General features: G+C 36.3%; 1 protein-coding gene across 4 annotated transcripts in view; it reads right to left on the bottom strand.

Annotated features, from left to right (window-relative positions):
- Positions 1 to 379: 379 nt before the first annotated feature.
- VRK1 (VRK serine/threonine kinase 1) overlaps positions 380 to 17,466 on the bottom strand; it is a 37,367-nt gene continuing 20,280 nt past the window's right edge. For 3 of the 4 annotated variants that reach the window (XM_051622153.1, XM_051622154.1, XM_051622155.1), the window contains exons 11-13: positions 17,106 to 17,284; positions 13,465 to 13,555; positions 380 to 1,704 (exon numbers count right to left, since the gene is read on the bottom strand). In XM_051622153.1, coding sequence (XP_051478113.1) covers positions 1,616 to 1,704; positions 13,465 to 13,555; positions 17,106 to 17,284 — 359 coding nt within the window. In that variant the 3' untranslated portion in view covers positions 380 to 1,615. The remainder of the gene's footprint in view (positions 1,705 to 13,464; positions 13,556 to 17,105; positions 17,285 to 17,466) is intronic. The other variant, XM_051622157.1, reaches the window with a different exon arrangement.

Below are 17,466 nucleotides of genomic sequence, written 5' to 3'. Positions count from 1 at the left end.
TAGAAAGTAAAGAAAGGAAGTTCACCAGTAAATAACTTAGTAAAAACAATGTCAAACAACTAAAATACAAAAGAATGACATTAGCTTTGAGCATGCAAGACAAGCAAGAGAACACTATGCTTCCTTGACAGTAATTCTTCAGAACAGTGTAACATACTTTTTGAACAAAATGATCAAATGAAGTCTTTAAAATTATATAAAACTCCTCAAATCAAACTATATGAGAGATGCTTTAGCAGTCCTGTTTTTACATCTGAAACAAAGAGAATGCTACACTTAAAGTCATCAGCCACACTTTGCTAATACCCAGGAAAATAAGTCTGTATAGCAGTCAGAACACAAGTGAGGAGGCACTGGATCTTTTAAATATGTTATTCCAGTTTTATTTCAAAACAATAGATTCCCCTGTTTTTCAAAACAGTCTCATCATTCATTCAACATTTATGCTACAACATATTTATTTCAGTGAGTAGCTACTCAAACATAACACAAGCAAGCAGAGCACTGGACATCCACACAAATGCACCACCCATTGGCTCAAATGGATCCCTCTTGGTTTGCCAAACTTCATAAAGCTGTCTCCCTGATAATAATTATGTTCATGCCCTAAAAACATGTATTTTTGCAATATCTAAATGAAAAGTAGTGGTATTTCACACTGAAATTAAACACTGCATTTTTTTACTTAAATCTGAAGACTTGAAGCCAAGCAAGGAAGCACTTCAAAAAGGTTACATGCTTCTCAACTATTAAAAACAGGTAAACCATTATTTTGTTAGGAGAACCACATGTGAGTCAGGCTTTTGTGGGAACTAGATACTTTACAAAGTTATTAATAATATAACTTTTCTAGCCTATTCATTAATAATAAAATATTAAAAAAAACCACCAACCACAAAACAAAGCCAAAACAAAAAAATGAGGGGGGAGGTTGAAAATGGCCATGAAATGGTTGGTTCTTTTCTTTGCCCTGGGCCCTGTGCCTGAAATTCTGGTCTCTTCCTTTGCAGACAAACTCTGAGTAATTGGGAATGTGATACAAACACAAACACTATGCAAAAAAAAAAAAACAAAACCTAAAAGTCACTACCTGTACTCCAAATAATTGTTGAAACACATTTAAAGCAAACTAGAATGGCAGGATGTGATTTTTGTCTTAAATTCTCCTTTTTTTAAATTGAAACACTTGAGAAATATTTAAAACATGTCTGTTATTTCAGACGTCATCTCAGTGTACCTCCAATAAGACTTTACTCAGAAGAAATCAGGTGCAACATTCCTGTTCCTTACAAAGTACCTACAACAAAACTAAATAAAGCTTTATTTCCAGATGATAAAGCAGAAAGAACACTTTGTTTTAGTCTGCATTTAAGACATGAACTTGTGTATATAAAGAATAAAAATGCATCCTTACTTCAAAGTTGGCAAAATTTCCAATTAGGATTAAAGTATACATAAATGATGCAAATATTTTAAGAAAACATTTATTCTTCAAAAACTGTCCATATTTTTACAGGATTCATCAGGTAAAAGGTAAGAATTCCAGTGCTACAGTAACTTAAAAATCCACAGAGATGAGCCAAAGAACAACTTAATTTGTTGTTCCATCTATTATTTACTTCTGAACTCTCACTCTCCTTCTGGTTGCTGCACCTTTCTTGGCTTTTGGTGATGTGATCTTCCGGGTTCTGGTGGCTACTGTGTCTACAATTCAAACAAAACAAAAAAAGATAAGACTTTCTATAAAATAAAATAAATTGATCACAGAAAAATACTTTTAGTCTTTAAGAGGAGACATTAACACAAATCTTTAATTTACTTTTGACTGGGAGGATGTGGGACATATGACAGGACTCAGAAGAATTTAACACAATTTCTGGACACCAATTTTCTCCTCAAAAATAGATTGCACAATTCAACTCCTCAAGTATTACATGCAGCTGAACCAACTGAACAGCTCACCTCTATGAAAAGATGAAGAGTCAGATCCTCTTCAAATCCTAAACTTCTCCTTCTTCCCCGTGCACCAACTTTTAGTTCTATGATCCCTCCCCAGTATTGTCATTTTTTTACACTCCTTGGACCTTGTGCTAAGCTGATCCAGCTCTGCAACCTGGCAATGAACATTTTTTGGGCCTAGTATTCTTACAGTTTAGTGAGTTGCAGCAGCTTAGAGTGTTCTGAATGAAGCTTAGACAAGGGGAGGTGGAAGGCACATAGGTAGAAAAGAAGAAGACTTTTCTTTGGCAAAGTCAAGCTGTTAAATCAGCTCAGATATCAGTGCAGCTTTACCTACAGATTTCAAGCTATTATTTCAGAATATTTTATTAACAAAGGTAACAAACAGTGTCATCTAAATAAGATTCCCAACAAACCTGGAAGGCAGCTTGTTCAGAGAGCCCATACTTAAATGCAGATGTGACATTTTGGGACATTATTTAGTGGGCATGGTAGCATTGGGTTGATGGTTGGACTTGATAATCTTTGAGGTTTGTTCCAACCTTAACGATTCTATGATTCAGTAATAAAAAACTCCCTGCACTTTGATTCTTTCCTGCCCACTAGCAGGGAAAAGATAAAAACCCAATACCATAGCTCGTCTGCATGAATCACATTCAACTGTAGTTACCTTGAGAAAAAAGTATTACATATTATAAAAAATTGCTACCTTTTAAAAAACACAGTAAAAAATAAATGTTTTTCATCTCCTAGTTATGGTATTTTTTTAAATCATGACTTCTTCCTTGAAGTCAGTATGCCAATTTAAGTACTTGCTTGTGAAACTACATGTAACTCTACAGTTCCTTTCAACTTCTTAATCTGCATTACTGACAAAGCAAAAAAGGTAAAACTGAGTTTTATGGAAGACCTCAAGAAGAAGGCTGCTTGCATAAGACAACAGCCTTTGAGCAGTATGAGTCACTGATCATTCATGCTCAATGAGTAAATTTAGGGGAAAGCAAGGAGGCAGAGAACAATGCAAACCAAACCAAAATAGTCTTGAGTCTACTCAAAACCACACCAAGAAAAGCAGCAAAGTATTGCAACCAGTTTTGCTTTTATATTTAATTTTAAGTAATTTAATATGCTCTTGAAATGCTGATTTGAAATTAGAAATACCAAAATTAACATTGAAGAATTTTTCCATTCTTGAAAATGAAATGGAGAATGAAATAATATTCTTGCTCCTTCTTTGTCCAAAAACACTTGCTGCATTCAACAAAAAACTACAAATAGATTTTTGTCAGACTCTGCATCTTTGATTAGCAAATCATTAAAAAAAAAACAACAACCCACGACAATGATAGTCTCTTACTGAGCAGAGGGCAGCTTTATCAATCAAAGATCTGCTCTGGCAAAACACCACCACCTCCCCAGCTGCTATGTAAAAATCAAATCTATGGTGTTACCCTTACAAGAACTGGTAGCTAAAAGCTGCACAAAAAGGTATCAAACTAAAGTAGAAATTCACAATGTAAATCATTCATTCTCCCAAATTCTGGTTTCAAGAATTAGTTTATAATTTTCAAAGTTACAAATATTTTTTGGCTACTGTAATTCTGAATTCTAGCAACAGACATGTCTTCTGAGGTTTCAAATTGAGTAGTCTTAGTAGTATGTAGGCCACGTTATCCTGCACAAGCAGTACAGGTTTTCCTTTCTCCATCCCTCCTGAGATTTATCCCTGGAATCTTAGTATTACAACAGAAAGCAGAGAATTATTTGGGTCATTTTTCATGAAAAAAACCCAATAATCAGATCTTTTTCCCTTTCATTAATCCTCACTGGTTTTCAGTGAGGTAACCCTTGTCACGGTTCTTTTATTAATAATTTCAAACTTAAGCAGCAGAAATATTATCTCAAAATATCTGATTAACTATTTTAAACTCAGAATGACTGCTCTCAACTCATGCAAGCTTAAAAGTTGGCAGCTATTTCAGAACTGAAGGTCTTCTGTACCAAAAAGCTTGTCTGCATTTTCAAAATCAGTTAGCCTAATAAAATGTATATTGCCCCCTCCCTACAAACTTTTCTTGTGGGAAAAATGTCAATTCCGTTGCTGAAAACAGAAGTCCTGCGTGGACAGCACCAAATGAGGACACAAACAAAGCTATTACAAGCAAAAGAGAAGCGTTTTATAAAGCAGATTAAACTGAATTACGTTGAAACAGCTATTTAAATGAGGACGAATTATATAGGCAAAAATAAACCAGATGGTGTCACTGCACAGCTTATTTTGAGACTGGAACAGAGTTCAGCAGAGGCATAAAGAGTCCCACAGGCTCTAAAGGAATTATTAGACAAGTTGACTGTGATATCTGATTCTCTCTATATCAACAGTATTGTACAGCAGCTTTGCAGTGAAACCCAGCAGTACTGTGTATAAGCCTTCAGCTCTCTCCTTCAAGCAAGTTCCAAGAAAATGCAAAAAAAAATATCAGGAGTAGTGATCATGGTTACTAGTTTTCTAGTAAGAAAAAAACCAATGCATAACAAATCCCAACAAAAAAAAATTATCAGAATTTAACTGATTAAAGGAAACAAAATGGAAAAGAGTTAGGTTGGTGCAGCCTTTTGTACTCATCAAATGTGCAGAAGATTGCTGCATAAAATGAGAGCAATTGTCACATCCACAGTGGATAGGACAACTAATAACCTTAAGGGAAATTCACAGTAGGTACTAAAATGATCAAAAGAAAATATCTGGCTCTATCAAACCCTTTTCAGAAGCAAGGATAGTTAGGTACTACAAGTGGTGTTGACCAGGGATGTTCTAGAATCTTAATCACTGAGGTTTTATAAAAAAATATTGGTATGTCTTAAGATCAACAGATGTAGATAGATAAGCCCGTCCTCAGGCTGGTGTATGGAGCAAATCACCTCTTGATGTCTCTTCTCATCTTGTTTTCCATTTCTATATACCTTGTTTTAGAAATACCCATACATCTTATAAATAAGAAGAATAAAACTGTGCTTGAGTAAAAAAATGAAAGTTTCTGTAAAATGACAGATGTTCCTTTGGTAAAAATAAGCAGACATCAGAGTCCCAAGTTTCCCACTTAATCATCTGCTTTGATGGAAACGAGGACAGTGACAGATTCTGAGCATGAAAACACAGCTACTTAGCAGATGAAATTTGGTATGATTTAGGTGTTAATGGTGACTTCTAAGTTACATCATAGGCTAGAATATTTGAAAAGAGAACCACATACAGATTCTAGACTCCAGGCAAACATCAGGTAAGTGAAAAACACCTAGCAGCAGGCACACTGGGGGCGAGCAACTGCATCACTTGCAAATGCCGAATTTACAGCTGACAAAGACTGAGTACATGCCAGTCTCTGTATAATGCCTGAAGAATTCCAGCAATTCTAGTCCATGCAAGCTCTTAAACTAGACTTGTAATAATCATCACTAAACAACACAGCTAACATTTTTTTGCTCTTGAAAGAAGCACATGCAGTTGAGTATTTTGATCAGACACCGAAAGGTTTCCTTTCTTAAAACCAAATAATCTAATGTGTGCACACACGCACAGCTTCACACAGACACTTCGCTAGACATTTCTCTCTTTAAGAAACAAAGGTCAATAAATCTGGAGTGTTGGACCATGTGGTGAAGAGTTCTCAAGTGGTTTCTGGAAGAGATGTTCTAAGACTAGTCTCCACACAGATGGATCTTAATCACTATTTCTGTGTAGACACCCAGTGTGCTGCAGCAGGACAGTCCTATGAAAGAACTGACATTTCTTGAATACTCATAACTTCATGACACATACACTGAATTGCCACAGTTAAGCTGAGAAGTGACAAAGTAGGAACAAGAGGGCCAACGACCTAACATACCTCTCCCTAGTCAACTAGATGTGATCTTGCATATGCCATTATATCAGATCTCAGTGCAATAAATTATTCCAAGAATATACTTTGTTACTAATTAAAGTGACTAATTGTGGACTTGCAATTTCCAAAGAAGACAAATTTAGGGCCGTCAATTCTAAATTCTTCCACTGACCACAGTATCACTGTTGTCTTGCCAAATGTGCTTCAGTCGCATTTCACCTGTCTTTAATCACATCAAATAACCAAGTCATTTTGCTGGATAGATCCCTAGGAGACCTTTTTCTTTAACTGTCCCTTAAGAAGGTTCTATGATCATCAAACTGAAAAGAAAAGACAAGAGATTGGAATCCATACAACAGCTATTTACATATGGGAGGAATAAGAAAAAAACAGCATTGTAAGCTGAAAGCCTAGACTCAGCATCCAGCTGCAAACATCAAATGGGACCTGAAGCCAGGATGTGCCACATTTAATAAGAGTAAAACATCATACTAATTTACTGTTCTCAAATCAGTTTGGGCAGTTTGAATAGGGTGCCAAGAAATAGTTACTTTTAAGAAGATGAAATAAGGAAGAGTATGTAATCCTCTGACAAGCCCTTTCCCAAACTGGCCAGAGAAGCCTGCATAGGTGATAAAGCCTTGTAGTGTAACACTTCTCAAACAAGAATTTTTCAGTACTTGAAAGCTGATGAAGCAACTGCAAGGCCAACAAATAGTAGTTTTGGTTGGCTGGCTTATTCTTTGTTTTTTGGTGTTTTTTTTTTTTTCACAGTTCTTTTTTCTACAAAAATTCAGAAATATGATTCAGAAAAAAGAACAGAGAGACCAGAAAAATGCAAATATGGACCAGAATTACAGGAAATATATGACTGTGGGGTGGGGATGAGAAAGAAGAAAGTAAGTTTGTGGAATTATGGGATGGGGTTTGGTTTTAGGTACTCTGTTCTTCCAAGTCCTGTTTCCTGCAACAAATGGAGCTGATACATTTTCATACAATAATATGGAAAAACATCAGGACACAAGAATGTGTTATTTTATTATTTCTGCCTGTGTATTTCCTAAAGATAGCATCAAATCTGTGTTCTTGTAAAAATTTTGTATTAAAATTGTACCAGATAAAACCGAAACTGATTTACTTCTATTTATAAAAATTATTTTACTGAAGACATTCCAAAACACAATTGTACATATACACATAAATCAGCAGTCACATGCAGCATGTGTTTAAAAATAGCCCTCCTCTCTACCACACAGCAATTTACAGGAGGAAAAAAGTTTAATTCAAATATAATATTTGCAGTCTTGAAAAAGGTTAGTTCCCTATAAAAATCTGAGTCACTGCAGCACAATTTTTCTCTCTTTCCTGTAGAAAAATTTCACTTGCAAATTTTATATCTGAGCTTGAATTGCAACACTGGTTCAGCATACTGCAATACATCTTCAGGTCACAGAATAACAAAAAAGCAGACATCACTCTTATTCTTAAGAGATTTAATTCTATATGTAAAGTCACTACATGAAATGTTACCCCATGGAGAACTTTCCTCAAAAGGTTTTTTTGTTTTATTTTAATGGAATACTTTTCATTAGCAGTAAATACAAGCAACCTAAATGTATTTACATTTTAAATGTTTTTAAGTGCTAGAAGTGGTCTGAAGAGATTGTACAGAAATAAGCTATAAACATACAGGAAGACTAAGTAGAAAAGTGTGTTCCAAGCAAACATACACATAAACAGGAACATTCCCATACTTGGACATTCATTTTAAAAGTGGCATACGTTCAAGGTGCTTCTCAGTTCGTCACTTGCAAATTGTCAAGGAAAACAATTATACAGAAGAGCCACAGAAATGTATTTGGTTTGTATTTAATTTATTTTAACCTTCCTACCCATAATATTAAAGGATCTTTATACTTAAAAATCACCTCCTACCACATCTCTTGTAATTCAGATAGCTTTTGAAGATCAAACAATTTTGGGGCAAGCCATAAAAAGACAAAAAGAAGTACATTAAAAATACAGTAGTTTCATTGTCATGTCTACTTAAGCATTTCTTTCTATGCTGTCCCAATTAATAAATGTCAAAATTGGTTTAAAAAAAAATAAATCACAACATAAAATAAAAAGGGCTGGTGTAAAAAAAAAAATCTATTCTTAAAAAATTCTGTATTTCTGTAACCTGACCTTCATCAACCCCAAGATTAAAAAAACCTGTCAATGTTAGAGGTTTTATCTCTATTGGTAGCTCTGAACCTAGGATTATTTACATGTTCTTATGAAACTTATTTTCCCAGCATTTTTCCCATTTTTACCAAAGTTCCCTATCCTAGCTGCCTATTACCTCCAAACTGATTAAATTATTCTTATTAATATTATGCAGTACACCCCTGCAGAAGAGTTGGTGGATATGTACAGTGTATGTCAAAATTTGGTATTCTGCTTTAACAGCAGCATCACTTATAAGCCTGTGTATTTTACTATCATACATGAAGGCAGCTAATACTAAAAATGGAACTGTAACAGTGTGATAAAAACTTTTCAGTTAACTAGCAATCATCTCTTCTGATAGCATTTTTTTCTGGTGGAGAAACACTGACTAATATACTTCAATATCATCCGTACTACCTTAATAAAGGATACCTCTTAAAATTACAGCTTTTAGGAAAGCACATGGGATTGTTACCACAGGAAAAAAAAAAAGGAAACTGATAATATGCTAATTCAATAAAAACAATTTAAGAATTCCACAGAAGTTTGTGCATTTTATTTTGAAAGTACAACACAGCTTTCTTCTTGAGGGCTTTCTCAAATTCTGTTTCTAAAAGGAGTCTATCACTCTTGACAGCTCCAGAAACACTGATGGCTGACATGATGGAAAGAGATGGTCTTTACTGAACTCATCTGAAGTGGCCACTCTTACAACCAGGGGGAGCAGACAGAAGAAGCAAGAATTTAAAGATGCCCATCCTCTCAGTACTACTCTTTCTTCTTCCTCCACCCAGCCTGGAGCCCCCTCAAGCCTCAGCAGTAGCAGATTTCATTACAAGCAGAGTCCCTGTAGCCACTGAGCACCCTGGATCTTTTTGGGCTGACTGATCTTTTGGACTGGATTAGACAAACTGCATAGCCGTGGTAATGCTGATAACAGCAAGAGGCTGCATGGCTCTTCTTGCCACTGTTTTATGTCCACATACTCATGAGATTCTTTGAACATCCGAAGAGTAACTCCTGTCTGGTCAAATTTATCCCTTTTTAGAAACCAGTAAAATAGCACTTCAAGAACTTTAAAAATTTTCCTTTATGACTAAACATCCATTTCTATAATTAAGAGATACTAAGAAACTATCCATTTTACTGGCAGTAAACTCCATGACTTTTTTTAGTCACAGAACTAATCCTGTAACAGAAACAGGTCATTAGGCTATGCAGGGATAAAATTATTATTAAAAAGAGCCAAAATCCAACTAGAACTAAGTAACAGGAGTTACTTAAAAAAAAGTTGCTTAATGCCTTAATTGCCTCAGTTTTTACTAGCAAGACCAGTTGTTCCCCAGGTACCCAGCCCCAGAGCTGAAAGACAGCAAAATGGAGCCCACATACTGCAAAGAGAAATTGTTAGAGACCTACTACACCACTTAGACATAGACAAGCCTATAGAGCTGCATGGGATTCACCTACTGGCACTGAGGGAGCTGGCAGAAATGCTCACCAAGCCACTTACCATCATCTATCAGCAGTCCTGGATAACTGGGGAGGTCCCAGTTGACTGGAGGTTAGAAAATGTGACCCCATCTAAAAGAAGGATCCAGAGATTTACAGGCCTGTCAGTCTGATCTCAGTTCCAGGGAAGGTTATGGAGCATATCAACTTGAGTGCCATTATGCAGCATGTACAGGACAACCAGGTGATCAGGCTCAGTCAGCATGACTTCATGCAAGGCAGGTCCTGCTTGATCTCCTTCTGTGACAAGTTGGATGAGGGAAAGGCTGTGGATGTTGTCTAGCTAGACTTTAGTAAAGCCTCTGACACCGTTTCCGACAGCATTCTCTTGAATAAACTGGTTTCTCATGGCTTGGACAGATGTACACTTTGCTGGGTAAAAAAACAGCTGAATGGCCAGGCCCAAAAGTTGTGGTGAACATAATTAGATCCATTTAGTGGCCGGTCAACAGTGGTGTTCCCCACGACTCAGTATTTGGGCCACTTCTCTTTAGTATCTTTATAAATTTTCTGGACTTGGGGATTGAGTGAACCCTCAGTAAGTTTGTAGACGACACCAAGTGGGGCCAGAGTGTTGATCTGCTTGGGGGTAGGAAGGCTCTGCAGAAGGACCTGGACATGCTGGATCTATGGGCTGAGGCCAACTGTATGAGATTCGACAAGGCCAAGTGCCGGGTCCCGCACTTGGGTCACAACCCCATGCAACTCTACAGGCTTGGGGAGGAGTGGCTGGAAAGCTGCCCAGAGGAAAAGGATCCACAGGTGTTGCTCAACAGCCAGCTGAATATGAGCCAGCAATGAGCCCAAGTGGCCAAGAAGGCCAACAGCATCCTGGTTTGTATCAGAAATAGTGTGGCCAGCAGGAGTAGGGAGGTGATTGTCACCCTGTAGTCAGCACTGCTGAGGCTGCACCTCAAGTACTGTGTTCAGTTTTGTGCCCATCACTACAAGAAAGACATTTTGGTGCTTGAGCATGTGTGGAGAAGGGCAATGAAGCTGGTGAAGGGTCTAGACAAAAAGTCTTATGAGGAGCAGCTGAGGAAACTGGAGTTGTTTAGCCTAGAAGAAAGGAGACTGAGAAGAGACTTTATCACTCTATACAACTACCTGAAAGGAGGTTGTGCTGAGGTGGGTATTGGTCTTTTCTCTAAAGTTACAAGTGATAGAAAAGGAGCAAACAGCCTCAAGTTGCGCCAGGGGAGGTTTAGATTGGATATTAGGTAAAATGCCTTCACTGAAAGGGTTGTCAGGCACTGGAACAGGCTGCCCCTGGAAGGTCGAGCAACCATCCCTGGGGGTATTTAAAAGAAATGTAGCTGTGGTGCTTAGGTACATGGTTTAGTGGTGGACTTGGCAGTGCTAGGTTAAGGGTTGGACTTGATGATCTTAAAGGTCTTCTCTAACTAAAACAATTCTATGATTCAGTGATTTTATGAAGCAAGTCCATGGTAACATAAAACTAGTCAGATCTGGAGAGACAGTTTTAAGTATTTCTGTAATCAGCTATTTTCAATTTATCAAAAACATCATAATCTTAAGATTATGAAACAGTTGCCCTTTCCTTCAACACTATGAATCATGTAATAAGGTTTTAATTCCAAATTTGAAGAGAAGAAAGAGTAAGTACATGTATCACTTTTCATCTGAAATAATTTTATATACTCCCCCCACTTAGTATTCATTAAGATGGATTTTTAAAAAGGTGAAATTAGAACCATTTCACCTCTAACTCTATTGAATTGGCAAGAGGAGGTTTAAATTTAAGCTTATGTCCATCAACCATTTTAACCACTGGATGCTGAAAATACACAGTCTCCCAAATAGCTTTTCTTTGAAAAAACTGAAATGTTTCAAAAAGCTGAAACTACCACAAATGCCTCAAGTTCTTTTTTCATCTCTATGAGAATTTCAATCTACAATCTGAGAAAACAAGAAGCATAACATGCAACATAAAATGAAAGTATATTCTGCTCATGTGTATCAAATCACAACCAGAAAATAGTCAGCTGTATTAAATATTGTTACAAGGTCTTAAATAAAATCTAAAATGCTAAATCTATGTATAAATGTCATATCAAATAATGAATTTCCTTCAAAGAAAGTATAATCTAATTAACATTTTTTCAGCCACTGACAGACTAGAAAATTCATCATAAATTGAAGTCAATAATTCAAAAGGCATTCAAATAAGAGAAATAATCACTAATTTTAGTGATCAGAATTCTACAGAGTGAACAGATGAAAATGAACAGAGCTGCATCACCTTCTAGAGTAACACTAGCTTAATTACTTATGTACTTTATATACTTTTTGGATTAAATATACTAGGGTAAATCTATAACTTACCAATAATAGTACTGTCTTTGAAATGTTAGATCCTCAAACCTTTCTTAAACAGGCAGATTTGTTTTGGGGTAGACTCTAGTGCCACTGCTTTATTATTTTTTTAGACTACTTGACCACAGTCGATACCTGGTCTTAAGAAGTCTGAAGCTAAAATTCTTTAGGTAACAAATATCTTTATAATACTTTAATTCAGTTCATCTGCAAGAAGATAGAAGGTTAGATCCAGAAAAGCTTGGCTGGACACTCAGCATAAGTTTAGCCTATACAGATGTACTTAAGATTTCTTATCTTGGACTTAAAATAATCCTACTTTATCTGTCCATTACTTTTTCCAGACAAGAGTGAAACTATGCCAAATTATCTGAAATGCAGCTTCAGCATTTTCTATCCTTATAGTTGATCCTTTCCTTGACTTTAAATACACTCACTTTTGGAAGCTGCTGCTGCTAGCCCCTGGCTTAAACACACTGTGAATGAAGCAGTCCTGAGGAGTCAGCATATTCTGCCAGTGAATTGGACAAGTCAGAAGGACAAAAATGAGAACAGAAGGGATAATGAATTATGGCAAGAGAACAGGGTGCAACCACCAATTTTTATCACCTAGGAATTTTACCAGCTTTAGGTAGCATATAATTGGACAGTATACCTTTCTTATGCAGAAAGTTTAAATATTACAGTTAATGTAAAAAGAAATTATGAAAGATAAAAAGCACTTGAACTGCTAAAGGTAAACAGTTGTACTGGGTATATGTGGCCACGTGACAGGGTTTTGGTAAGCTGAAGTGAGCTTAGGGTAAGCTACTGGGGTGACTCCTATAAGAAGTAGCCAGGTGCTGCCCTGTGCCCAACATAGCCCATTCCAGCTGGCTCCAAAACAAACCCACCATAAGCCAAAGTCGAGCCCAACTTGTTTGTGGCACCTCTGTGAAAAAATTTTTAAAAGGGTGAAAACCACTGGATGGAGATGGTGCTCCACAGCAAATATCCTGTGTAGCTCATGAAGGACCCACGATGGAGCAGATATCCCCTGCAACTCCTAGGAGAGCTGACACTGGAGCAGATGGATATTTCCTGAAGGAACTGAAGCATATTTTTTTCCCTGAAGGACTGCAGCCCATGAAGGAGAGCCCACAATGGAGCAGGGCAAAAATGTGAGAAGGAAGGAGCTGCAGACAGAAAATGCTACATACTGACAACATTCTCCCTCCATGCCCACTGCACCACTTGAGGGTGGGGTAGAGGAGTCCAGAGTGAAGAAACTGAGCTTGGGAGAAGGGGAAGGAAAGGTGGTATTTTAACATTTGTCTTTGTCAATAAACAAATTCACTTTAATTGTCAATGAATTTAATTAATTTTCCCCAAGTTGAGTCTGTTTTGCCAGCAACAGTAAGCAATAAACAATCTCCCCATCTTTTTATCGACCCATGAGTTTTCATATCCTATTTTGTCCCTCTGTTCCACGGAGGAGGGAAGTGAGTGGTTGGGTGGGAGTTTGTCCCTTAGCCATGGTTAACATACACCACCAGTACACAAGAAGAGTCTTTTGACTTACCAGAAGTAGTTTTCTTTTTTTTTGGACTTCCTGTATCTTCTGTTTCTGCTTCAGTGATCTCATTGGATGCAGCTGCTGCCTTTCTTTTCTTCTGAGGAAAAAAAAAGGGGGGGCAACTGAACAAATTGAATGTAAGAGAACACACAAAGAAAATATCTTATTCTCACAAGGTATTCCCCAATTTTAAGCATTATTTCTTCATATATTATGAAACATCTCCAGTTGTAGGGAAAATTTTTTCATATATTAATGCAAGAATACTGGTACTACGCAAGAAAATTTAAAAGTTCAGTTCCCCCATCTGCAGATCACATTAGGAGTTGAAATTTTAGTGTACGATAACATAAGGTTTCATTATCAAAACCTGCTTTTTTATTTACATGTAATAACGGCTACAAAAGGAGCAATCTGAGAAATCTAAAAGGACACAGAAAAACATTCTACCCAAAGTTGATGCTAATTGCTTTTTTAAAAGCAGTTACACCTCATTAAATTCAAGTTTATCTAGATCCTTGCTTCTTAAGGCTTTCTTTGCACAGCTTAAAAGTAGCTAACACCCACTGACAGTACATTATTATTTTTTTTCTAATAGCAAATATGGATTCTGTTCCAACAAGAGGTACTTGGGAAATCTGAACTCTGTTCAAGGTACATTATCTTAAAACCTCTAAATGGATAGAAGTGTTATTATCTGTGTATTACAATTAATCTCACTATTCCAAAGTAATCTTAAGGAAGCCATGTGATTTTTGCTACGGATAAGTTGACCTGTATCTGCTTCATATATAGATAGTAACTTTGATGAACACTGGAGAAGTTTACGTTCTCCTTTTCATGCTTTTTTTTTGTGTGTGTGTGAGACTAGAGCTTTACTAACACAGCTTTAAAAGTGGCTACAACTTCACATAGCTCCTGAGAGAAGGGGAGAGTGCATTACATCCTTCCTTTTCAAAGTGTTGCTTCATGATTACCATCTAAACCCTGCTGGGCTGAACAGATTGGTTCGATAATTACATACAATAACTGCAGTGGGCAGGTAACCCTCAGCTGGCACAGGGCAGCTCCCCTGTGAGAACTTCCATATGCAAACTGCACTGATGGAGTGCATTAGGTACATCTTTCCTGCCGGTGCACAGGCCTGATTACCGCCAGCCAAGACTCCAAGGTTAGCATGTCAGCAGATTTGTGATGCATTAGGCAGGAATAAACACAGACACTTTTGTTCATTCTGACCAAAATTAAGGAGGACTATTTCAGCGCTGTACTGCTTTTATATGAGAGATAATGCATTCCTCCCAGTTGTACTAGAAAACATTTTAAATACTCATCAGAAAAACATATCCAATACATGCCACACAAAAGCAAAATACATTTATCTTGTTTCCAAGCTTATTTAATAAAAAGTGGTTTCTTCATCTTGATGCAGGTGAATTACATAGCAGCAGAAATTAGACAGCATTCATCTGACAAAAGCAACACCTGAGCATCTGAAGCTGAATATCAGAAGGAACCACAAATAACCAAGATCCATATTTTTCCAGTTTAGTTTACTCCCAGTATTTCCCAGCAGCTCTTCAGCACTAAGCAAAAGGTATGGTCCTTGCCCTAAATAATTTAGTCAAGAGCTCCAGATATTTCTTTCAATACATGGTACTGTTAGCTTCATGTTTTGCAGGAACTATTATAAAATACCACACAAAGAAACCAGCAGGCATCTACTATAGATAAAATTAAAAAAAGCACAAACTAAAAACAAAACCAAAAAGCAAGAACAACCCCCCCCTCTCCAGCTGAACTGAGCTGTGTTACATTTTCTTATACATCTGGGGAAATTTGAGTCATGATATAGAAAATAAAATGTTAACTTTTAATATAGGAGACTTCACAGAATCACAGAATCACAGAATCATTAAGGTTTGGAAGGGACCTCAAGGATCATCAAGTTCCAACCCCTCTGCCATAAGCAGGGAACCCTACCACTAGACCAGGTTACACAAAACCTCATCAAGGTCTCGTGGCTATGAAATCGCATAACTTTACAACTCCAAATAATACTGTTTTAAGGAAATATTATTGTATTTGCCCCAAAGGAATTGAAGAGTAGATGTCTTAAGACCTGTTGTGATTAAAAGACCACTACAGCCAAAATGCCTTAAATAATCTATATTAGAGATCACCATCTTTTCAATGGTGGATGCCAGACTGCTTTTTTCTTTTCCAAATTAGGCATCAAGTATGCCAAGAGAAATTAAAAACTCAAGGTAAAAACTAACTCCTAATGGATGGTAGTAGGTAAGAACCTCTGGAAAATTATTATCCTACCCTTTGGAAATGCTCTTGACTGATACTGACTAAAGAAATTAGATTTTTGAAGTTTTATTCCACTGGAAATATGCACCAGACATGTCTGCTGGACATGGACAGGAAAGGTCACAGGTGTTAGCACTGCAGCAGGCCAACTTATTCAGGAAAAAAAAAAAAAAGCTAACCATTAAAAACACATTTTTATTATTTTTTCCCCAAAATACATAACTCAAGCCATGTCAATCCATAGGGGGAACAGGAGAATTTATGCTAAGGAACTCTCCTTTAGGACAGATTTTTACATTCAGTTCAGCAGATAATAGTAGTATAAAGACCATGGCTGTATGATTTTAGGCAAAGCACCATTTACTGCACAAAAAGTAGTAAGAAAAGCTGGAAATATATCCTCAGAAGATTTTAAAATCCTATACTTTTTTCTTCTGTGTTTTTTGCCCATCTTTAACAAACTGTTGATCGTGTCAGAAAGCAGGCTGAATTCTTGTACTATTATCCTATATTACAATTCTCACTTCCTTGCTACATGCTAAAGGAACCAATAAACTGGCCACCTGTTATTAATAATGCAAATAAACAATTAATAAATCCCATTTGAAGTATGTGATAATATTATTCCACACAGTTGGACTCAATGACCTCAAAGGCCTTTTTCAACATAAATGACTTTATGATTATTTGACCATTTTTAATTGTTAGTACAAACAATTTTACCATACAATTTCCCTAAGGCTTAGAAAATTCTTAAGGCTGTATTCCAATGGGAGTCCAAATCTAGAATTGAAGACTTCTTAAATACAAAGAATAAAATACCGCTAGTCTGCTACTATAGCTAAAACTCATAAATTACATATTAGATCACAGTGAATTCAATATGTGAATTCCAGAATCAAATACTTGGCATAAAGATGCATACTTAAAAATAAGCTTTGAAGTAGTCACAGAAAGGAAACTAAGCTGAAATAAAAACTAGACTGATTTTACCTTACATGGATTTTGACCTATCTGGAGTTTTACCAATTTAAAGAAAGTAAGTAAATTAACTGAATGTTTCTCTGTTGAAATGTCATAACTATATCTATACATTCTGTTACCCAACATATTTTCTATTATGGAAGTACACCTATAAATATCATTGGGTATTAAGCTTTAATAACAATTAGTGAAGTTAAAAGTAATGAGTAAGACTAAGACTTAATCAAACAAACAATTCACTTTTTGCTTATATCCTACTGGATGCAGTTATGACCTCTATTTCCAATATCACTTTAAATCTTTTTTAGCTCAAAACAAAAGCTGACATAAATTTTTCAAGTAAAAACCTTTTGCACAGGATTCCTTTGCAAGTCTCCATTCTCTGACAAGCCACAGTCAAGTACTCCATCATCTTTTTGCCCAATGGCCTTAAGACCTTGCAGAAGTATTTCTCGGAAATGCTGATAAACAGGCTTTTCTTCATAGCTCAGTAGTTTCACCTTTTCCATATATTTGGCTACTTCATCTAAAGAAATGGTACCTCAAATTAATTTCTATTTGAAAACATTTTAATCATTCACTTTTACCACAAGATTCAGAAATTACGCATGCACTACTTATGTCATGTTTTAAAATGGTTATTTATAAACTCATAATTATTACTTTACTACAACACATTTTAGAAAAAATTATACCAAGGCTCATTAT

This window comes from Apus apus, chromosome 5 (assembly GCF_020740795.1).
Source record: "Apus apus isolate bApuApu2 chromosome 5, bApuApu2.pri.cur, whole genome shotgun sequence".
NCBI lineage: Eukaryota > Metazoa > Chordata > Aves > Apodiformes > Apodidae > Apus > Apus apus.
This window is presented reverse-complemented; position numbering and strand designations above follow the sequence as displayed.